This window comes from Anabrus simplex, chromosome 8, assembly GCF_040414725.1.
Source record: "Anabrus simplex isolate iqAnaSimp1 chromosome 8, ASM4041472v1, whole genome shotgun sequence".
NCBI lineage: Eukaryota > Metazoa > Arthropoda > Insecta > Orthoptera > Tettigoniidae > Anabrus > Anabrus simplex.
In genome coordinates, this window is record NC_090272.1 from 229,277,507 (window position 1) to 229,302,378 (window position 24,872).

The 24,872-nt window shown below is 41.6% G+C and overlaps 1 protein-coding gene across 1 annotated transcript in view; it reads left to right on the forward strand.

Annotated features, from left to right (window-relative positions):
* Positions 1 to 24,872, forward strand: part of LOC136879033 (uncharacterized) — a 106,799-nt gene that overhangs the window by 28,558 nt on the left and 53,369 nt on the right. Inside the window, exon 2 of the mRNA XM_067152760.2 lies at positions 9,187 to 9,322. Coding sequence (XP_067008861.2) covers positions 9,187 to 9,322 — 136 coding nt within the window. The remainder of the gene's footprint in view (positions 1 to 9,186; positions 9,323 to 24,872) is intronic.

Sequence of the window (24,872 nt, forward strand, 5' to 3'; positions counted from 1 at the left end):
TTATTATTATTATTATTATTATTATTATTATTATTATTATTATTATTTTAGTTCCAACCATAAATGGTCTATGGGGTTTAAATCTGACGAATGGAGTTGTGTTTGCAGCACATGAGGAGCATTAAAAAGCCATCAGTGCTTAACGACACAGGCGGTATGTTTCGGGTCATTATCTTGTTGGAGGAGCCTCCGTGGCTCAGACGGCAGCGCGTCGGCCTCTCACCGCTGGATACCGTGGTTCAAATCCCGGTCACTCCATGTGAGATTTGTGCTGGACAAAGCGGAGGCGGGACAGGTTTTTCTCCGGGTACTCCGGTTTTCCCTGTCATCTTTCATTCCAGCAACACACTCCATTCTCATTTCATAGCATCTATCAGTCATTAATAAATCACTTTGGGAGTGGCGACCCCATCGTACTAATAGCCTATATCTGCTTCATTCATTCCATCCCTGACCCGGTCAATGACTGGAAAATAGGTTGTAGGATTTCATTTCAGTCATCGCCAGCAGGCGCTAATGTTTCGACACGGGGATTCAGATGCTGCTTTTAAAGGTCCAAATACACCATCCTATCCATTGTTGCAGGAATTATGTACGAGTTCCTTACACCAGCCTCCGATATACACCCCCTTGTCATGATGGACCGCCCGTATGTTTAACTGTAGGTTGAAGGATTTTACTGTGGATTTCTTCGTTCTTTCTCCACGATCGACGCTTTGCGGACGTATGAAACGAGCTCAATTTACATGCGTCCGTAAATAACACTCGTTTCCAGTGGATTACTAATATATTGTTTTGAAAACTCCAACCTCTTCTCTCTATTTACCTTACTTATCCAGGGTTTTTGTTTTCTTACATGTCCTTTCATACCAAGTCTGTGTAACACTCGTGTTACAGTATCGGTGCGGTCTTCGTCCCACTTCAAGATTCTACATCTCCTCACAGTACAGGACCAGAAACATGCGAATTTTGAAGCACAGTGTGTAGGCTGCGTCTCTCTTCACGTTGTGTTAGCTTTTTAGGGAGTCCTGTTCTTGGTTTATTTATCACAGAGGAAGTGGTTTTGAACCTGTGAATAATACCTTCTACTGCTGATCGTGGTAGCCCTGTCTTCTCAGCAATTTGTCGTTGCTAATATCCTTCTTTATAGAGTTCAACAATTCGCTCCCGTTCAAGGAGTGTTTTCCCTTGTCTTACCCATTCTAGCTGTGGACATCAGCACGCACTGCTTGCAAGAAATCCAACGAGCACAGAATAACATAGAGATACCTTCTGCAATGCATTGCCTTGCTGAAGCAGAGTTTTGCGCGCATTGCCATGTTAGCATGTTCATCACAGTATTACAAAAGTCACGTCAATTCCTATCGGAGTCTGTCATTTTAAAGAAATTTCTGTATTATAATTTCGTTTGTTTAACGTATCTAATTTAGTAGAAAAGTGTCTTAGTTATAATGATAAGCACGCAACAGACCAGAAAACTTTTTCAGTCGCAGTACCCGTAGTTTAAACATCCGGAAATATGAGCTCAAAACGCCTGTTATTATAGGCTATCAGTTTGTATTTAGCTCAAACGAATTGCCGATTTGCAAGGTACAGCTAAAAATAATGGAGCATTGTTTTTAAAGACCTATATTAGAAAAAAGAATAAGGCGGGTAAAGGAACCATTGATATTTATATACATAACATATACAGTACACACCCACACACAATAAAAATTAACTCGCATCAGTCTGTTGCATGGTCTGTAGATATATAAATAAAATAATACACGATCAATAATAAAGATTGCCTGAAGGAGCAGTAAGTGTAGGGTATATAATTACCGTATTATATAATTGTTAAACCAAGTAAATCATTCATTGAAATAGAGATACTTATACTTTAGTGCATTTGATGAAATTCATTTTTATCTCAAAGATTATTTGGTAGTGCAATGAAATCAATATATGGCTATATGGACTTCAAGTGCGATACAATCAGCTACATATAACATCCATAATTATTACACTCTCAATGACATTCACATAAAATATTGTAGGCCTGCATATGGCTAGGCCTAATATTGTACTAGTCAGAACACACAAAATACATTCTAATTATATATTTCAGTATGTGTGCTATAGAAGAGTATAATGAAGCTATTTCTACGGTCTTTGTGATCTTAAGGACCCTCGTCTCCTGGAAAATAAAATTTAAAAATAGTAGGCTTAATTTATAAGTATGCATTTCGACATATTTCTCATATCAAACGTCTACAATGAAGAGAGACTAACATTTGATTTTTAGGTATTTTGTAAAAGCAGCAAACATAGATGGCACAGCCCTTTGCTTCAGCCGCACGACACACAATGAAGTACGATCAAAATTACTCCCAATAAAGTGAGCTGTATAGTGCTGAAAGGTGTGGGGGACCAATTTTTCCCTTCGTATAGCTCTTATCCATTTCTTCCGTCGCTCATCACCTTTAGGGAAACTGTAAATGATAAATGGGTTTCTTAACCTATTTTCTTTGAAGATCTGTTTACACATCCATACAAGTCGGCATTTTAAAGCCACAACACAAACTTCCTTTATTTACTTTACACGTGGTGCACTGCTCAACTGGTCTCCAATGTTTTGGTACAAGCAACATGGCGGCCGCGTGTGTCCAATGGCTTCAATTCAGACGGCACATTGCATTCTCTATGTTATTCTGTGCTCGTTGAAGCATCGCCCTCTACTATGACTGCGCTAATACGCCTTCTCATTCGCCCAGTCACACATGTAAACGAGCGAACACGGCGTAGTTACCAGTTCGGGCGCTTGGAGCGCTGAGAAGCTGGCATTACTCTGCTTAACGAGACACACTCAGTGATCATTGCTAATAGTGCTGGAGTAATTTGAGCCTGTGTTTACCTTATTTAGCTTGTTTCGTTGGTCATGAACCGTTTTAATGTTTATGTACATAATATTGTTTACTACTGTGTGCCTCAATGTAAGATGAAAAGCAGATCGGCAAGTGGGATTTCGTTTCATGAATTTACTTTCAACGAGTAACAACGACATAAATGGCTAAATGTTACTTCAAAACAGAATTTCCCGAAGAATTTCAATTCAAGATCATCGAAACGATATGTTTGCCACACCGAATAAATCCACACTTTCACGCTACGTAGGAGATATAAACTGCGAAACTGGAATAACACTCTTAGTAATGGAGCGCCTCTTAGCAGAAAGTCAGTGCCTAAATGAAGAAGAGAAATTGTGATTGTTGGTAGTTCATCGAACAACAGATGTTATATGACAAGAAACTCGACACCTTCTTTCAACAGTAAGACGCTTCATTCCATGTTAAGCGAATAAAAACTAGGTACTCAAGATGACTGTCATGCAAGCGAAAGTAGAAATCGAATTACCCCAGTCAATAACCTTTTCTGTTTTATAATTTCTGCTGTGACTACAAAATAAAGGTTACAGCATCATTTTCTTGTTTAAGAGGCTTTTAGGCACAGAGCTACATACCGGTACTTCAACACTCAAAACAATAAAGGAATTCGAAGCTTGCGGTTTTTTCGTGTTGCGCATTGTGAGTGACAATCGTAAGACTAATGTAAGCAGAATAAGAAGAATGTCTTCTTCAAAACAAATTAAATCGAAGATCTGTTGTCCTGTTGATAGTGAAGTACCTCTTCTTGCTTTCGACATATGGCACATTCTGAAAAGTAAGAAATTCCTTACCAAAAAAATGATTTTATCAAGAAACTATATGAGATGCAATCAAATGAAACGGTGAAACCGGTTCATTCTTCTTATATGCAAAAACATCGAGCCGCCTAAGTTTAAGAAAATGAATGTGCTGCACGCGAAAGATATTTTCGCGACTGAAGTAATAACAGCCCTAGAATATCTAAAAAAGACCATTCGTGTACAGATATGTACGATTTTTTAATGCAGGTACCACTGTCAAATACAAGTTATCGATAAAAAATTGATTCGACATACGTATCAGTAGCACAAATGTAGCAACATTGCAGCCGGACAAGATGCTTGATTTTTTTGACATAACCAAGGTGTTCAACAGTGCTAATGGACTTGACTTATAAAGGAGATTAAAACAGGCTGCAGTACCCATCTAATTTGTCACTGTGGATTTTGAAAATTATTCATGATTTGTATTTAAAGCATAAAAAATCCTGTCTATGAGTGACTATTTAGTGCCTGTGTTACGTGAATTTCCTCACTTCAGTCGTCCTGAAATCGGACATTCATTGTTACTGAATGAAGTTATTTGCGAGTGTGCTATTCCGGTATTCTTAAATAACATAGCCACATAAATAACAGAGATCTTTGAAAGATTTGAACGCGAGAACGCGAAACACTTAAACAGAAAATTGTGTGAATATAATTTTCTACAGTATTTACTACCTGCCGTTAATTTATTTTGTACAGTTTTTCCGCTGCGGAGGGGTACGTTCTTCACTGAATTTCTTTATTAAGGTGTAAGGTATAATTCAAATATGTTTTTTGAGTGATTGGCTATATATTTGAACAGAAATATAGTCAACACTTAACGTGTGCTGTTATGAACAATCGTGTTTCAATGCCAGCGAAGCAGCGCTCGGTGGTAGAAATGGGAACTAGGCCCATATCGCTCATATTGCTGTATTGGGAAGGCGTATTAGCGCAGTCATAGTGGAGGGCGATGGTTGAAGAAACCTGACTCACTTTATGTGTTAGACATCACAAAGAACATAGCAGACGAATACTTGTGCGTTACCGTTTATTACGCTACGTTCGTGCGTTAATGGATTATGAAGAGAAACGGAGGTATCGTAATATATTATGATATGCCATTATATCCCGCCTTAATGTATCTTTGCTAGATACTATCTTCGGGGCTTCGTAAAGGCATTTTGGATGCCCTTTTACCAAAGTATGTATCCCAATAGTAGGTGGACGGATAATTTTGCGACTATTTGTATGTACTGTTAAAGAGCTCAGCAGAGTCTCTCGAAATTCCAAGTACGACTTGACATGGAAATATTGTTAAGCATAGTGGGGATAGGGCGGTTGTAGTCGTGAATGTCTTTATCTGCCCCTTTTAGAATTTGCTTTACGTCGCACCGACATAGATAGGTCTTATGGCGACAATGGGATAGGAAAAGGCCAGGCGTGGAAGGAAGCGCCCTTGCCTCAATTAAGGTACAGTCCCAGCATTTGCCTGATGTGAAAATGTAAAAAAATATCTTCAGGGCTGCCGACAGTGGGGTTCGAAGCGACTATCTCCGGAATGCAAGGTATCAATTTCAATTAGGTTATACTTAGTTTCATTAACAGAATACGATAATTACTGAAATTCGTAAAATAAACTAACTTACACCATCTTAACAGTACAATGCATTAGGTATGACAAAACATACATTAAAACATTACAGTATTAGAAATATATATCCTTCTTCCGAGGTTCCAAAGAGAAAAAAATACTGGATCTACTTTGAATTTCAATGGCGCTCAAATCAAATACGGATTTTAAAATATTTAGAGACAAAGAAAGACAAACGCTCGGTTTTACGGGACAACAGTTTATAATACGGGACGCAAAATTTTCACCTCAAATACGGGATGTCTCGTACAATATGGGACAAGTGGCAACCCTAGGCGGGGCGAGGGGTTGGGGAGTTCTCTCGCCCGGATGAAAAATTTGCCTTGGGCCGGCCCGGCGCGAAGGAACGAAAACGGGAATAGGAACTCCTTAACCACCTGATATTTTCATATTACCGAGGCGGTAGTAAATAAAATGTGATGGCTCACAATATTCGAAGCCCCTAGAACGGGTTAATATAACACCGCTGTGACTGTTAGTTCGCGGGTGTCAAAAACTTGCCGGAAATAAGCCCCGCGCGAGACTCTACTCCTCACTCGGCTTGTACTTTTCCACGTTGCGTCTGACTCAGGACTGTGCACGTCTAGCGGTGACAATGACAGGCTTCAGTTACCTGTTTTGGTCTACACGTAATTGTTAAAACATGCATTTGCATAGGCTGTGGTTTAAGGATTAACACGATAATTTGTTTGTTTGTGTGTGTACACTTCTGTGTTAACATGGTTGTTGAAGAGATGCTGATTTTATCATAGCCTATTTTATTTTGTTTAAATTTATAAAAGCATGATGTTTTGCTACGGAAGCGTTATGGTAGCGGCATAGTATTCGGTAGTCTATTATTCTGCTTCATAATTGATGATAGGAGAGTAGAGCGTGTTAAACCCCTAAAATATAAGTACCTTTCATTTTGTACTTCATTGCTTATGGCAACCTTGAAAGTATTTATTTATTTTCCTGATGCACGGTGATTATAAAGCATATTGTTCGGCACATTCTATACAAACGCCGTGCTGAACACATTTAAATATGAACGTCCTTGTATGCAAGAATGTATCATGTATTGTGTGGAGTACCATAATTATGAACGTGTAATACACGCCTCCAGGCTTGCGCTATCTGATAACATTCTGAACTAGCGCTCCTAGCAGCTGTTTCTAGTGCACACAGAGTTGTGATCTTGGCATGCCTGTTTGCTAGGACTCTGGCCATGCTTTAGGGAAGAGAGGGTCAGTCTACCTGCTCCTACGCTCAGTTCAGAAAGCATCGTGTTGGAGTGGTTTTTCTTTTGTTTTTTTACGGGGTGCCCCCGTAGCCCGCTCCCCCGGCGTGGCAATCGACACAATCTACATTGCCTCCGACATGCTATTAGTTCTAAGTAGAAAGAGATAGCAGGGACAGTGGGAAGTGATACAAGGAGTATCTGCCTGTTTCCATGTTAAACACGTTACCAGGCGAGTTTGTATTGGTAGGATGGTGTTAAGGTATGGTATTGAAGGGTCAGGGAAAAACCACATAGACAGAAAACAGAAAGAGCCTACATGTAAAACCTGACATCTTTTGATAGCACATGCAAGGATGTGGGCTGGAAAAGTCCAAAGGTTGTGTTAGGAGTATGTGTCATGCAATCATAACCATTTACCTAGCTTTTGTCAATTATTATGGGGAATCAGTCCTTCTTGTCACTGCCTGGTGCGGCTCGGGTCCTCTGGCGTCTGGCTTTGGGCCACAGGTTAGTCCCTTGGTCCAGCAGTCAGCAGTCCCTGGTGCCAAGTCTCCTTTTAAGGAGAAGGAGAGTAGTGCCAAGCCTTACTTATTGTAAGGGGCATCTTCTTTCTCGCCTGATGACGTCCCTTCTTTGCGGTGTTGGTGGCACACACTTGTCTCTGTAATTATATACACACATCTTATCATATATACATTAATACTTTTCTTCTGTAGAGTGCGGGCCGCTTTTCCGCTCTCGTGTCCTGTAAAACAAGTACAAGTAAATTAATAGTTAAATGATATTAGCAGGTGTGGGTTTTCCGTCCACTCCTTTGTCACTGGCTGGGGGCGGGGTTGGATTGGATCGTCTCTTATTATGGCTGTGTTGCCTTCGTCAAGTTGTATTTCTTCTCTCAATCCTCCCTCGCTTGATTCCCTGTGGTGGCTAGATCTGCAACATAGTAATAATATAGCATAACATAATCTAGGACAAGGATATAGGTAGTAAACAGGTATGTACATATATACAGGTGTTGTGGTGTGTGTGCGTAATGTTAAGAGGTGCGGTGTAGTGAGTTGGTGTCAGCTTAAGAGGTAGGGGGGGGGCGGTTTTGGGTCCCGGCCTCCTACCCCTGTGGCTAGCAGACGATGACTCGTGTGAAGCGGAAATTAACGCCAGGATCCGGGCAGGAAACCGATCTTTCTACAGCTTAATACAAGTGCTCCGCACCAAAAGTCTCTCGGAACAGTTAAGGATTCGGCTGTACAAAACCCTGATCCAACCCGCTGTACTATATGGCTGTGAGACGTGAGGTACTTGATTCCTTTTTTACGTAGGTTAAAATATTTCACCGCCGGGTGTTGTGTTCCAGGTAGTTCATCCATCGAAGAGCGAAAAAAGGAGCAAATCTCCGAGAGAAAGCGTCTATTTCCTCTGGTGTTTGGCCTGTTATTACTTTATGCATCTTAGCCTCCCGAGGTTTCATTAAATCAACGGAACCAGTCGACTGCGCGACAGTTGTAGCAGCAGTTTGCGTATTGATCGCTATGTCGGCAAAGTCATCATTAGCATTATCTTAAATCATATAACGTTTAGTTAATATCTGCCGATGTTCGTCTGGATGTGCTTTACTTAATATGTATTTACCGATTTGTAAGACTTTCCGCACAATTTACAAGCCTGTTTTCCATCCGAAGAATTGTGACAGTGGTTACTAACACCCTACATATCGCGTTGGCTGAATCCCAGATGCGCTAACGTATCACTGCGACAGCGGTTTGATGCATGCGTGTCTCAGTGCTAACGGAGGACGTTTTTAACATTTCATGTGCTATGCTTGTTCGTTCTGTTCCTGTATGTATGGTGTAACGTTGTAGAAAATGAATTCTAATGTGGAAATAAAGCTTCTACGGACCCCATGACCATATAACACATTTTCTTCTTCTACCCGTGAGGAATGTGTCCGGAAACTTTGTCCCTACCTAATGTTACACTCTGTATTTACTGTTTTTGTTGTAATTACTGGTTAACAGTTGCCTTCAAATCTATGCACAAGACGGTTCTACCACTATAAATTAGTAGTAAAGTTGTATTTTGCAGAAATTATTAGCATCATGCATTGTACAAGTTCTGATTGATTGAAAATCCACAAAAAAAGAAATGCTTAGTTCCAATGGAGAATCAATATACTGATCAAATTACAGTCATTTTAGAATACATGGTTCCAGATTACTTCAGTGAGAGCAGTTAGGTTACAGCAAGGCTTGGATAAAACAAGCACTTCACAGAATACATTCGTGCTTCATGTGTTTATACATCTACACCACTATGAGTTCCTCGAATTCGCTTCCGGAATCGGATACTCAATTTCTCAGATATATGGAATCGACTTCCATCACTACTGAAGTGTATGCTTCTTGCCGTATTCCTGGTCACTCTACTAAGAACAGGTAGGCTACGCTTTGCAGAATAAATTCGTAGTTCATTTGTTTACCATCTACACCATAGATAACACTAAGAGTTCCTCGAATTCGCTTCTGGAATCAGGTACTCAATTTTTCAGACATATAGAGTCGATTTCCATCAATACTAACATGTATGCTTTTTGCTGTGTTCCAGGCACGACCCGAACAACTCCAGCCTACACCTCACCATCCACCAATGATCAGTCAGCATGAGACTGTAGTGTCTGTGACGTCCAGCAACTCCACAGAGGCGAGTGGCAGCCAGGAGACGACAGGAGATAGTGTGGAGAGTAAGTAACTTTACAAAAAGGTGGTTGATACCAAGAGCTCGCACGGAGACACTTTATTTTACAGGCAGATGCAAGGATACACGTTACTATTCAAAATGGTCACCATTCATTCACCATTGATCTGCATTTAGGGCTGTCGTCCAGGTGGCAGATTACCACTTGTTACCTGGTCTTTTCTTGAATTATTTCAAATGAGTTGTAAATTTATCGAACATCTCCCTTGGTAAATTATGCCAATCCCTAATTCTTCTCCTTCGAAACGAATGGTTGCCTCAATTTGTCCTCTTGAATTCCAACTTTATCTTCTATTCTTGTTCAAACGCTTGTTTCAATGGAACTGCAAGGCTTCGATATAGGCGTGGAAGAAAGCTGCGTCCAGTCCAGTTGTGTAACAGAAAAGCACAGAAAGAGACGGTTTATCGGATTCAACTTACAAAGGGAATAATCTGACTCAATAATAAACACAGCTGCCTGGTTGAGCGAGATCTTGATTTCACAGCAAAGACAGAAATAAAATAATAATGCTACTCCAAGAAATCACTGGGCGCCGTTCAGTAAATACTAGCCAGTTTAACACTTCGCTCTAGTTACTACTAATACTACTACCACCACCACCACCACCAAAATGTTCCATTCCATACCCTGAAGTGGTGCGGCAGGCCTCCTAGAGTCCCTCTTTTTGGCCAGGAGATTTGAGGTCAGAAGGTGAGAGGGAAGCTGCCGTGGCGTATAAAAGGATGTGTTCCAGCTTTCACCTTGTACTCTGTCCAGATCGTCCGGCTCCATCGCTAAATGGTTAGCGTGCTGGCCTTTGGTCACAGGGGTCCCGGGTTCGATTCCCAGCAGCGTCGGGAAACTTAACCATCGTTGGTTAATTTCGCTGGCACGGGGCTGGGTGTATGTGTCGTCTTAATCATCATTTCATCCTCATCACGACGCGCAGGTCGCCTACGGGTGTCGAATCAAAAGACCTGCACCTGGCGAGCCGAACATGTCCTCGGACACTCCCGGCACTAAAAGCCATACGCCATTTCATTTTTTCCTGTCCAGATCTACTTTTTACTTGACGTTTGTCGCTATGTTGGAAAAAGAAGCAATCCAATTGGCTCAGACGGACCCGTGTTGCCGATTATGCTTATTGCATGTGGCTTTGTTTTGTGTGGATGCTTCTGACGCCTCACCATTCATTGTGGTTAACGCGTCGGTGTGATTTTGTTTAAATATTTAGTTTTAGTTTACAATCTATGTAAGTTCCTTCGTGATATGTAGCAAATAGTGTAGTGTTAAAGGTATTGTTGCGTTTACCGTTATATATTTTAGTGAGAGTATTGTGAAATTTTAGGTTAGTTAATTGTAGTAAGGTTTTTGGGTTAGCATTTCCCATTATGACATTGTTATACATTTTATTGATCGAAGATCATCATTATTGATTCGTTTGGGGGGGGGGGTTAGCATCGTAGTTTTCTTATTTATGGGATTTTGGGGGTTGTTTTTGTATGTATAGTATTTTGAGTTAAGGGATTCGTGCGCGTGTTTAAAGTGTATTTTTCGTTGGAGCTTGAGCGTTGATTTTTTTTTTGCTATTTGCTTACGTCGCACCGACAGAGATAGGTCTTATGGCGACGATGGGACAGGAAAGGGCTAGGAGTGGGAAGGAAGCGGTCGTGGCCTTAATTAAGGTACAGCCCCAGCATTTGTCTGGTGTGAAAATGGGAAACCACGGAAAACCACGGAAAACCATTTTCAGTGCTGCCGACAGTGGGGTTCGAACCTACTATCTCCCGAATGTCCGGCTCCATGGCTAAGTGGTTAGCGTGCTGGCCTTTGGCCACAGGGGTCCCGGGTTCGATTCCCGGCAGGGTCGGGAATTTCAACCTTAATTGGTTAATTTCCCTGGCACGGGGACTGGGTGTATGTGCCGTCTTCATCTTTTCATCCTCATCACGACGCGCAGGTCACCTACGGGTGTTAAATCAAAAGACCTGCATCTGGTGAGCCGAACTTGTCCTCGGACACTCCCGGCACTAATAGCCATACGACCGAGCTCGATAGCTGCAGTCGCTTAAGTGCGGCCAGTATCCAGTATTCGGGAGATAGTAGGTTCGAACCCCACTGTCGGCAGCCCTGAAAGTGGTTTTCCGTGGTTTCCCATTTTCACACCAGGAAAATGCTGGGGCTGTACCTTAATTAAGGCCACGGCCGCTTCCTTCCCACTCCTAGCCCTTCCCTGTCCCATCGTCGACACAAGACCTATTTGTGTCGGTGCGACGTAAAACAACTAGCAAAAAATAGCCATACGCCATTTCCATTTCATCTCCCGAATACTGGATACTAATCGCACTTAAGCGACTGCAGCTATCGAGCTTGAGCGCTGAACTATGTCCGAAGACAGGCTTCGAACTCTGCCTGTTTCGTGTCCCGTAACTATAAAACGTACGCGGCAAACTCTAAGTGAACATGTGGCAGCTGAGAGGTGCAGTGCATCACGCGGAGTTGTACAGGAAGCCTAGGAAAATGAAGGAATTTTGGATGACATACTGAAGAGGTTTATCATCTCTGTGCACAGTGGAAGCTCATCACATGACTCTGACACGAGAATAGAATAATGAGGTACGTTAACTGCTTACTCCCCCCCCCCCCCCCCGTTCCCTCAGTGTTTCATCTCTTGAAATTACGCTGATAATGACAGAAGTAGAGTGTTTAAATTCAACGATGGTTTACCTCAAGCATCAGTCCTGGCTCCCTTTCTTTTCAGTTTTACATATACGACTTCCCAGACACATCTTCAAGAAAATTAATTTATGCTGATGACACTTGTTTGGTGACTCAGTGTTCCAACTTTTATGACGCTGAAACTACTTCAGCCACTGATCTGGAAGCCTTGGATGTATACTTCAAGAAATGTTGCCTGCACCTAAATCCTTAAAAAACAGTTTTATCTACATTCCACTCTGGAAGACTACAGGCAAAAATGAGTGCAATTGAACTAGACAAAAGAGTGACTGAATGGGTTTCTATATTTCTAGAAAATAGATCTCAGAGAATTGATTGGGTCAAAAAACTAGACCTAGAGTTGTAGTATTGTACGGACTTGTGACTGCGCACATTTATCCTGAAACGGTATATACATGCATTCATCATACGATAAATAAAAATAATTTCTTGAAATTGTTTGTTTGATGTACAGCCTAGATATCGTCATAGTAAGGACATTATTGTGTGTTGTTAACATGTTCGTCCCCCTCCCAGTGGGGCCGGCAGTCGACATGCACAACACAGTCCGAGCGGTGTATTCATAACCTCACGGTGACTCACTGCATAGCCACGAGGCGGTCAGTTACTCTAGTTTGTGTGTCGTGGGAAGCCATGAGGCACGTGTGGCTGAATTTCAGTAGAACTAATTAGATTAATTGCATTATTACACCCTTGAAATGGCAGTGAAATTCGTGCTTGAACAAAGAGTTTTTATGTGTATGTAACAACCGAGTCGTGTAGAGAGGTGTGTAGGCGATTTCAGGAGAGATTTCCCGGGGTTCTAGTTCCAGGTCTCGTGAATAAATTAAGAACAACGGTATCACTTAATTGTGTAAAAAATAAAGTTTACAGAAATAATCCCCACACCATAGATGAACTTAGGAACAATATAACAGGAGAAATTAGGACAATTACGCAACAGGAACTTATGCTTGTGTATATCAATTTCATTAGAAGATGCCACGAATGTTTGAATGCTCAAGGACACCACTTTCAACACCACCTGTAAAAAAAAGGTTAGTACTCATGATAAAGGCTATTGGATGCATGAATCAGCAATAAATATAATAATATCGGTAATAGAATACGCGGGAGGTTATGAATATACCGCTCGGAACATGCATGTTGTCTCCCGGCCCCACTGGGAGTGGGACTCACCGATGCGTGTTACTTTTCTTACGTTAATTTGGTACGTGCGGGATAATTCTGTATTTTCCTCGCTAATCCTAACTTGTTTAATAAATATGGACATATCCCCGAAGGAATGAAAGTGGTTGCGTGCGATCGTTTAACGCTCTGTTTGAGATCTTGCATTTTCCAAATGAACTTTACAGTCGCGAGTGGTTCATTTAGAGAATGCGGCTGCTATTTGTTGACATCACATGGAAACAAACTTGATCATTTGTTTTAAACTTGACAATATCTATCGAAACTAGATCTGGGTAAAGTATTGTGAGAAGAATGAAAAACCCCTGAAAACAATATTCTCAGGAACCCGCCGCCTTCCGAGGACGACGACAAGATCCGTACGGGCATCAACACTGATGCCACCTCACACTATCTCAGAACCTTGTCCGATTCGGTCGCCTTCCTGGACAACATTTGGCATGTATAGTATGCGCACTTTTTAGTGATAGATTTTTGTACTCGTTGGAGAAGTAAGAAGGGTTCCGTTAATATTGCCAACTGAATGGAAATGAAATCTGAATTGAATCGATAATATGATCGATCGATATGAATTTTATAAACCTTTATTATTTTAAGCAAACAACTGTGTCACACACACAATATAACATTTCCCGTTGCGAAACGTGTTCCTAGCATGAATTCTATAGTTTGGCTTTGCTGTGTAAATAACAACAGTACGAGTACTTAAAGTGTACGCCAGATGTCGCACAGCGATGATAAGCAATTCTTAGTTTGTGTTTCAAAGGTTGCCAATACGAATCTCGAAGATAACCGAAGTCGACCACTTCAGCACTAGGGTGTAAATCTATCACTAAAAAGTGCGCAGATAGTACTGCTCACCACGGCGTGTCCATACACGTTGACGTCCAGTACGCTGTGTCAGGGGAAATCTGGACTCGTTTGTGAACAACACAGGTCTCCATTGGCGAAGTTGCCAGTTGACGTGGGTACGGGCAAACAGAAGGCGTTAAACGGGGCACTCGAACAGGACGTGTGGTCGTAAGGACACTTCTCTTAACGTGTTCCTTACTGTCTGGTCAGACACCGTAACTCCAGTGACCCTCCTGAGGTCATGTTGCAGTTCTCTGGCAGTTGCGGAACGACACCGCAACGCACAGATGGTCAGATATCGGTCATCCCGTGGAGTTGTCATGCGTCCACAACCTTGTCCAATCCTCCTTGTGAACTGGCCTGTCTCACTGCAGCGATTCCACAAGCGTTGAATAACTGACGGAGAGACATTGAGATCCACAGGAACACGACGAAAAGTCCATCCTTCCTGGATCAAAGTGACGGCCCTTGCGACTTGAACCTCGTTAAGATGTCTCATGGGATGTGCTGGTTGACGTACAACGTGTTCAAATGACCGCAATAGTCTGTGTACCTCACAAGGACACACGGATGCACCGTTATTCACTTTGTTTTGAGGGGTCACCTGACAGTTTAATGCATGGCTACGCCTACAGATGGAGTATAACTTCAGTTTCACATACCCTGAGTAGCTAAGTCCCAAGGTATGCTGTACGACCATTGGACCCCCATCTACCAAATTAACGTTCACATACTAGACGTTACAATACATATTCCCCTATAATTTTTGAACTGTGTACTATGAATAAAATATTAGAAGATAACTTTTAGCGAAATGATGATGGCCATCCCTATTATCAGAGTTTTCAGTTATCTGAAGTAGTATCGGCCCACACTACCTTGCATAATCAGAAAGCGACTGCTAGAAATAAGTAGTATCCGTGAAACTTTTAGTGACCCTTCGTTTTGCGGGGGTGAGGAGTAAGGAGGGAGTTACAACAGTTCCGGTAATACTGCCAACTGAATGAAAATGAAATCTGAATTGAATCGATAGTATGATCGATCGATATGAATGTTCTAAACCGTAGTTTCCACTAGGGTTGGGCAGACCGGAACATTCACTTGTTCCGCAACATTAGGAACTTGAGGCGGAGTGTTTCGGTACAGAGTGCCGAGACACGGGACACAGGACTGTAACTGCGTCCTAGAGAGGACTTCGAGAGGCAACAGTACATGCTCCGCTTCAGCTGGATGTGCCTGAACCGAACATGCTGTGCCAAGGCCGCACTAGATAGATTAGTTGGCCTTGGCTGTGTCTGCCTGTCGATACCGGCTGTGTGCCGCCCTGTGTTGGAGTGTCAACATTTTTTCATCCAGTTATATCTTTAATTCTATAGCGATGACCTGTATTTTTCTTGGACTTAAATGTTTCCTTAAAGTCCAAATTAATTTTAACATCAATCCCCGAGAAAGTGTTGAGGGAAATTTTCGAGATATTGAAGAAAGTAAATGGAAGTTGAGAGGGAAGGAATTCGAAGTGCAGAGAGCATAAGGCATGGGACGCAGGCGAAGCAGCTAAAGCAGTACAGCGCAGAGCAGATTTTTGTAATCCACACAAATCATTGCACCATCGCAAGTTGACAGACAGGGCAGGCCGGTTCTGCACGTACTTCCGCCTACCACGCGATGTCTTCGAAACACAGTTTCCTGCGCACGTGTTACGCAGTTAGTTAAGAAATGGAGGAGAAAATTACCACAGCCATTCAGTCTCACCATGTTTTGTAGGTACTATGTGAATCATGTGGACTGCAATGCAGTATGTATGTATGTATGTATTGAACCCTTTAGGTCCTTATTGAGGGATACCTACCTTCCTTACCTATCAGCAAAGTTCATGAGATCTGTCTCTTGGGTCGTTTCGGGTTCTTCGTCACTTGCTGAGGTAAAGGTAGGGTTCATTAATTCTAATCTATCTACTGGAATGAAAGGTCTGTTTAAAAGATTCCTATTTATTCAGGAAATTCTGAAGCAATCTGTCACTGGTATCATAGAAGTCAACTGTATCCACTGGACACCACAATCATTTTTACATAATGGTCAGAACACTGGTGTGAGACTTTAACGTAATTGCCTGATGGGCATTCTTACTAGAAACCATTGTCTCAATTATTAATCATTTAAGAAAGGAAAGTCTGGAAATCCTTAAATTCGGCTTCCATGTGAGATCACATGTACCATCATAGTGATTCGTTATGGTCCAGCCCCCGTAACACGAACTCTGGACTCTGAGTATAATTAAGGCCGTCCAATCGGTGTGTGCCACACAGTGGTTCTACGGCATGGACCCTTAATTGAATCGATGTGACCTGCGTCTATGTCATGGACCGACCTCTAATCTTCTAAGTTACTTTAAAGTCATTGTGGATGATGACCGCAAGGAAATGATGCTACAATGGCATATGGCCCTACTCTAAGTCACTGAGGTTGATGACCCCCTGACCATCCAAGTTTCTAGGCTGAATGCTAAACACAATTAAGTTACATCGGTTGATGACCAAAGTTTCCACTTTACTATCCCCAGCACATTCACTGCTCAATCAATCAAAGTTCAATAATTACAACAATAGCAATGCTCACAAACTTTGTGGCAGTAAAATCCATTTTCTTCGGATATGTCCCTTTAATCTTTACTTTATTTTTAATATTCCCCAGACAACAAACTAAAATTTCCAGAATGCATCTCCAAGTTATTCGCTTGATTAAAGTTATTTCAAAATGCGGTTTCACTGAATTTAATAATTTAATAAATTTAAATGATTTAACGAAATATTAACAAACAACAAATTTCATCTCCGCGGACTCTGGTTTCCTCACAAATTTCTACGCAGCTGTGATGTGAATTCAATATTGCGATGTTTATCTGGCTGGAAAAGAATTTGTTACATCATTCATGTCCAGCTATATATCTCATCTCGTGATATCACACTTTAAAATTCAATATAATCCTAACCGTTATTAACACTTGGATATCCTAATAATCTACGTACAAACCAAACAACTCGCCATATAATTACGATGTCATATCTCGTCATTACCATTATGAATTTTGCACACCCCTCACAGACAAACCGATCATCATGACCATCGCTCTATATTTTGGACAACCCTGAAATTGGGTTACTCTGTTCCTTATACTCAAAGTTCATGGTTTCAAATGTTCATTACGTCCCCAATTACAGTACTTCACAATACTTAGATCATTACCGGCTATGAAATTTCAACTAAATCCAGCATTTTAACGTTTCCCTGGCCGAGAATACAGTCTCAATACCAAGCCTGTCCCGTTAGATAGCTGAGGTGTCTCACCCCCCTCGCTCGCTTGGCAGTTACAGGAACCACCTGGTTTATTCACAGTTGACTGACTTCTCAAATGTTCCCTTTAAACTCTGCCGACATAATTAAACAAATACGATATTCTAACCAACAAAATGCACAGATATGCTTCAAGATGCCCACACTAATTATACGCGTCGCCAATTATACCGCTATGGATTTCTATGAATTTCTTTCCATTCTCAACATTATAAATATTCCTCGGGCTATCATATCCCGGCTTCAATGACAGGACTCTAACCTGATTCGCACATCTCATCTCAACTCATATAAAACACTCCTCGGGCTTCAGGGTCCCGGCTTCAATGACAGGTCCAACCTGATCCACAAAACTAACCTCTGTTTCCCAGCTCCACAATTATCATCGACAAAGAACTGGAATAAAATCCTCACTAGAAATACCGACGTCTAATATCGCACAATGCATTAATCATGAATAACTTCGCATAAATTATATCGTATTTAATAACTTGATTTTTACGAGAAATGACTGAAACATTCTACTAGATCTTTTATTTGTCAGTCAGACACAGTTTAAAATGGGCATTAAAAAAGAACGTTTCTCTCCGTGACCAAATTCATCTCCCTTGGCTCTCACCCGACAGCGCGCTTCCTCTCGATTGAAAATGAGTGACCATGGATTATTATTATTAACGTCAAATTGCAGACAGAAGAATATTACATCGAATGAACATCTTACTTCGACATCACAAAATACAGGCAGTACACTCACACGGATGACGATCTACATTGGACGTGATATCACTTCAGAACCCTATTCAATAACTTTTAGTACATTATACGACACTCGCAAGACTTCAAAATTTTATCCAAGTGGGAAATAAAACAAATGACTCTTTTAGTCGTACTCTCACATTTACAAAACTTAGTAGGGCGACCACTGCGTCGTATATCCCCATGTAAATACACTTTTAGAAATCACGAAACGAGATATAAGAGGTAGTAAGATGGAAAGCCACCTACCTCATGTCGTCACGCCAGTATTCGTCTTAGGGCTCACCTGTGACCCTGGCATTTTATTTAGCCATCTTTACATTCATGGCTGTACATCTCATTATGTTTCTTCAGGTTTCCTGGAATAAAGCATAAAAAAAAAGAAATACCCTTCACTTGTTTGCGGAGCGCACACGATGGATTATAATTATTCCCGCACACGAATTACTTAATCACATTAGAATATTTCAGTACTTTGACCGTCCTATCTGATACACTTATTTCTCTCAAGAAAACTATCTCCCCATGGAGTCAAGACTTAGCCACACTGGCTAAAATCTGCAGTCGAACTCAGTCTACTTTCGTTGATTTGATTTCGCGGAGCAACTCAACAATTTCGTCCGCTTTGTATCACAAATGCCGGAGAAGGAAGCTTCGTCATGGCGTCCCTTTATATTTATAGCAGTTACCCCCTCTCTTCGGATCTCTCCCTTTGCCGCCAAGAAAATTCCTATAAATTTTCTGACTTACCTAAACTGCAATTTCAAGAGTTTTGAAAGTGACTACATGCTTGCTACATTTCTGGCGGTAGTGTTCATGGACATTTAAAAATTTTACGGGTTCGATTTGTGAGATGATTGACCTCCTTTGATAGGCACTATATTTTTTTGACTTGGCGTGGTCACGCCGTGTACACGCGCTTTGAAATAGTTCATAAAAATTACTTGAGATTCTTCCGCCGTCGACACGTGTGGTTGACGTCACGTACCCCAGAGCGTGGGACCGAAGGTAATCACCCCCTCGTCACGTGTCAACTCCATGCTATCAAGAATCCAACTTTAAGTTTAATTGTCATATTATGCATAATGTTCTTAGGGCACAAAGGTCATGGGTTCAGTATGTATGTTCGTGAGTAAATAGCTGAACAGAATTTAATGAAAATCGGTATGTAAATTCGGGGAATAAGGCACTACAGTCTAGGCTATAAATCATTTTATTCACGCTGCGTAAAAAGGTAGTTTAGAGAAAGGCCTAAAATGTAATCCACCGAGCAAGTGGCCGTGCGGTTAGGGTCGCGCATCTGTGAGTTTGCATTCGAGAGATAGTGGGTTCGAACCCCACTGTCGGCAGCCCTGAAGATGGTTTTCCGTGGTTTCCTATTTTCACACTAGGCAAATGCTGGGGCTGTACCTTAATTAAGGTCACGCCCGCTACCTTCCCAATCTTCCACCCTTCTTCCGTCGCCGAAAACCTTCGATATGTTAGTGCGACGTTAAACAAACAGCAAACAAGAATGTGATCCTCATATATCTATGAAACAATCCATGACCCAAGTTCTCGCAACATATAGAATTTAAGACAAAGATCTAATGCTGATTATGGAAAGCATCATCGCCGACTCCGTTGCCGTCATCCATCATCACATTTATGTGAAGAGATAAATACGGAAAATCATTTATCATGTCTTGTCAAATATAAATGCAAACGCGTTCACAACAGATTGTCAATGTTGATTGATTTTAGTATCTTGTGTCTTGTGACAACTAGATGAAAATCTAGCAGTACATTTGTAAATACATATTTTTCCCTCTCCCCCACTGTGATCCTATTAATGAATTTACCATGCAAGTTGGTCGTGCGGTTAGGATCGCCTTTCTATGAGCTTGCATTCGGGAGATAGGGGGTTCGAACCCCACTGTCGGCAACCGTGAAGATAGTTTTCCGTGGTTTCCCATTTTCACACCAGGCTAATGCTGGGGGCTGTACCTTAATTAAGGCCTCGGTCGCTTCCTTCCCATTCCTAGCCCTTTCCTATTCCATCGTTGCCATAAGACCTATCTGTGTCGGTGCGACGTAAAAAATATAAAAAATAATCATGAATTAAATTGTTTGCTTAGTCCATATGAACGCCGAACATCGGTAACATAGAAATATTGTTCAGTCTTGTAAACTGGCGAAGGTGTTTGTTTTTATTGCGATTGTCTTAAGCTGAATAACCGCGTTGCCATCAGCACAAGGGAAATTGGGAACATGCATAATTTTCAAAAATATTTTTTTTGAAAAGTACACCAATGAAATAGTACGTAAACGTATTACATTGCGGTATGTTGCCTTGTTTTCTACCATTTAAAAAATGTTTAATAGTACCTTTCCGCAAGGCGAGTGAAACGGCCTCTGACGTAAGCGGCGCGCTGTGACGTCACGATCCAGTACCGCATGGAGCTCTACCAGCCGTTGTGCATCAGCCGTTGCTAAAAGCCGATTGTTTATTATTCATGATCGCGAGTAACTTCGAAATGACAGAAGAAAGGTTCGAAACTGCACAGTCAGACAATCTACCATGTGTAGATGTCATCATTCTTGAAAAATAGTGATTTTTGTGGCCGCAGAAATTCGCGGATAACAAGCAAGTTTGTAAGTGGCGTCTTTTATATTCGTGCAATGTACTGTAACCCATAGTATTAGGATGACAACGAACCTGGATAGATATCACATCACTTTCAACATTTCCTTCTAGACTGATTCCCCTATTAAAGAATAACATTACTTTCGGTCTTTCAGCATTAGTAAAGTAAGAAATCGGATTTCAGCACTAACATAAACATATAGGTAGCATTATAGTACTAGTCCGCTTCTGTGGTGTAGTGGTTAATGTGTGCCACTCCCGGAGGCCCGGTTTCGATTCCCGGCTCTGCCATGAAAGTTGAAAACAAATAGTACGAGGACTGGAACGGGGTCTACTCAGCCTCGGGAGGTCAACTGAGTAGAAGGGTTTCGAATCCCACCTCAGCCATCCTCGAAGTGGTTTTTCGTATTTTCCTACTTCTCCTCCAGGCACCTAAGGCCACGGCCGTTTCCTTCCCTCTTCCTTGTCTATCCCTTCCGATCCTCCCATCCTCCAACAAGGCCCCTGTTGAGCATAACAGGTGAGGCCGCCTGAGCGAGGTAATGGCCCTCCTCACCAGTTTCATCACCATACTCAAAGTCTCAACGTTCCAGGACACTGCCCTTGAAGTGGTAAAGGTGAAATCCCTCGCTGAGTCCGAGAGAAAACCAACCCTGAAGGATAAACTGATTAAGAAAGAAAGAAAGAAGGAAAGAAAGAAAGATCATAGTACTATAGGGCTATAATCTATCATTCCCCAAAAAATATATATTTATGGTTGGGACAACTGGCCTACCCACTTCCGGGGCCCATGAAAGAGAATTAAATATCTTTGTGGAGGGAAAAAGTTAAACATGATAAAGATAAATATGACTTCATCTAGTTTTCACAAGTCGGGCTGAGTGGTTCAGACTGTTGAGGTGCTGGCCTTCTGACCCCAACTTGGTTCAGTCCGGTGGTATTGAAGGTGCTCAAATACGTCAGCCTCGTGTCGGTAGATTTACTGGCAGGTAAAAGAACTCCTGCAGGACTAAATTCCTGCACATCGGCGTCTCCGAAAATCGTAGAAGTAGTTAGAGGGGCGTGAAGCCAATAACATTAATTACATTTGGCTTTTAACAAGCTGAACATATCAGGAAAGAAAAGTGTCCTGGTGACATTTTAGTCGCTCAATACAGGAATGTCTTTGGGTGCTGTGACTTTTACTTTCTTTTTTTGCTTTACGTCACACCGTCACATATAGGTCTTATGGCGACGATGGGACAGGAAAGGCATAGGAATGGGAACAAAGCGGCCGTGGCCTTAGGTACAGCCTCAGCATTTGCCCGGTGTGAAAATGGGAAACCACGGAAAACCATCTTCAGGGATGCCGGCAGTGGGGTTCAAAACCCACTATCTCCCGGATGCGAGCTCACAGCTGCGCGCCCCTAACCGCACGGCCAACTCGCGCGGTATTTTTACCCTTCGGTTTATTGACTTGGCTTGTATAACCTAAAACTTAGGCTAAGTTGGATAATATTTTAAACACCTACATCACTATTTTCACCTGTGTGCAGTTATGTTATTTATTTCATTAATATTATGATAATTATTATAATTGAGCATTGTTAACTTATAAGACCCCAACAGACAAGCATTGGTTTTGTGTAGAGTTATACATTTGTTAAATTCACGTTGTTTCCTTTCATAATGTACACGCCTATTCTTTGTTACATTATAGAGTATTTAGATATAGCCTAAATTTCTTTACCAAGCTCTTCAATAAAGACATACATAACTGTCCCATGCCAAGATATATGGGTAGAATTAGAGCTGTCAAAATGGTTCATAACCCCTTTGATTTATTATCTTGACATGGATCACCCAAAACATAGGTTAGGTTTGGAAAATACTTAAATAATCAGCATTATTTAATGCACTGTTTATTACTTTCATATTCCAAGATGTAATTGAAGCATTTAAATAAAGCATCATACATTAAAATTTAAAGTTTTACCACTAGAACAGCTGACATGGAAAAGTGATTTGAAAATTCAAACAAATTCATCTTACGTTAAAATATTCAAAAAAATAAACTGTAGACTTTTCCGATATATCACCAGCATTTCTCCGGCTCGCCAAAATCCATTTCTTCCTAGTTTTAGTGTCTTTAGAACATTTATAAACAATTTGTTTGGTATGGTATGCGATGTGCTATTGCACATCGGAACTCTACACCATTTATAAGTTTTCTGCCTCACTGTCTGCGCAGGATTCATTTTAAGTCTAAAATATACCACTCAGATTATTATCCAATGTATAGACCTCGAATTTAACCATACTAGACACTAACGTAAAGTAGAAATACGCGAAGTGTATCCTGCTTCTCACAGCACACTATGTGTTATTTCGTCTGCTAATTCAGTCAACCTGTACGATGACGTCAGACCAATGAGATCGCGTGCTTGCGTGACGTGACATTTTCGTAGATTTTTATCACGTTTGGAGTTATTATTTGTACATTCTGATCACATTTTTGAATTCTGCATGAAATTTTGAATCAGATTAGCATATTTTTAATTAAAACCCCGGATCATGCATGTTCCCTATTGTGAATATGACTAACAAAATGAGAAAAATCGCGAATGCTTGAAGAAAAAAGAGCCTCTTTATACTGGATGCCCCAGTATCACAGAGTCTAAAGAAAACATGTAATTTCTGAAAACCGACGAGACCCTGCGTGGCAATGTACGCTCACGTCCACTTCGCAATTTCGTAAGCTTCGTGCTGTTCTGCTCTGCTCTTCCCTGCTCTGCGGCCAACTGCTTCTCAATGTGCGCCCGGCCTAACAGCAGGAAAGTACAACAATGTATTCATCCAGTTATATTTTTAATTCCAAAGCGACGACCCATATTTTTCTTGGGCTTAAAAGTTTCCTTAAAGTCCAAATTAATGTTTAACGTCAATCCCCGAGAAAGTGTTGAGGGAAATTTTCGAGATATTAATTACTCACTAATTACTCACAATACAGGCCAATACATTCAACTGGTGAAAATATTCTTGAATTGGTTACTTTTAAACACCTGCACTGCCATTGTAACCGCGTTCTGTGTATTTTATATTGACCGGAACAATCTTAACCTAATAGCAGCCTTTAACGTGATTATTGGGCGCGAATTTCAGTGTTCCGACTGTTCGTTCACGTTCCCTGCAGCTTTATGCTGGACCATAGCCATAACTACACACAGGCACACACCACACAGCACGTTCCGTACAGGCACACTCCCAGTTCCCACTGGCGCGGAGCATGTAATGTTGCCTCTCGAAGTTCTCTCTACACTGCGATGTTACAGTCCCGCGTCCCGTGCGCCCGCTGCACAGTTCAGCTAGTAGGCGAAGGGCAGTGCATAGTGGCGCTTCTGATGGGACAGCGAGTCAGTGTCTCCGGCTCGCTTGAGAATGTTTCGGAACAATTGACACTCGGTGTTCTGGAACAACGGAACATAACTGTGCACCGGCACTTTGTGCCGAAACAGGGACATAGTGCCCAACCCTAGTTTCCACGTAGGAGTTCTATGTTGTTCCTGTGATGTAGTTTGATTTTCCTCGCTCATGTTCAAGCTTAACTTATATTTCGACTTTGCTGTGTAAATATATATTGCTAGTTGCTTTACGTCGCATCAACACAGATAGGTCTTATGGCGATGATGGGACAGGAAAGACCTAGGATTGGCAAGGAAGCGACCGTCGCCTTAATTAAGGTACAGCCCCAGCATTTGCCTGGTGTGAAAATGGGAAACCACGGAAAACCATCTTCAGGGCTGCCGACAGTGGGGTTCGAACCCACTATCTCCCGGATGCGAGCTCACAGCTGCGCGCTCCTAACCGCACGGCCAACTCGCCCGGTGCTGTGTAAATAACAACAGTATTTAAAGTGTTGCAATTATACCGCCATATGTCTCACGGCGATGCATATTGAAAATGAAAACCTACAACCTGTTTTCCAGTCAGTGACTGGATCTGGGATGGAATGAATTAAGCCCCCATCTTGCGGTGAGGATAGGAAATGTGCCGGCTGCTGAAGCC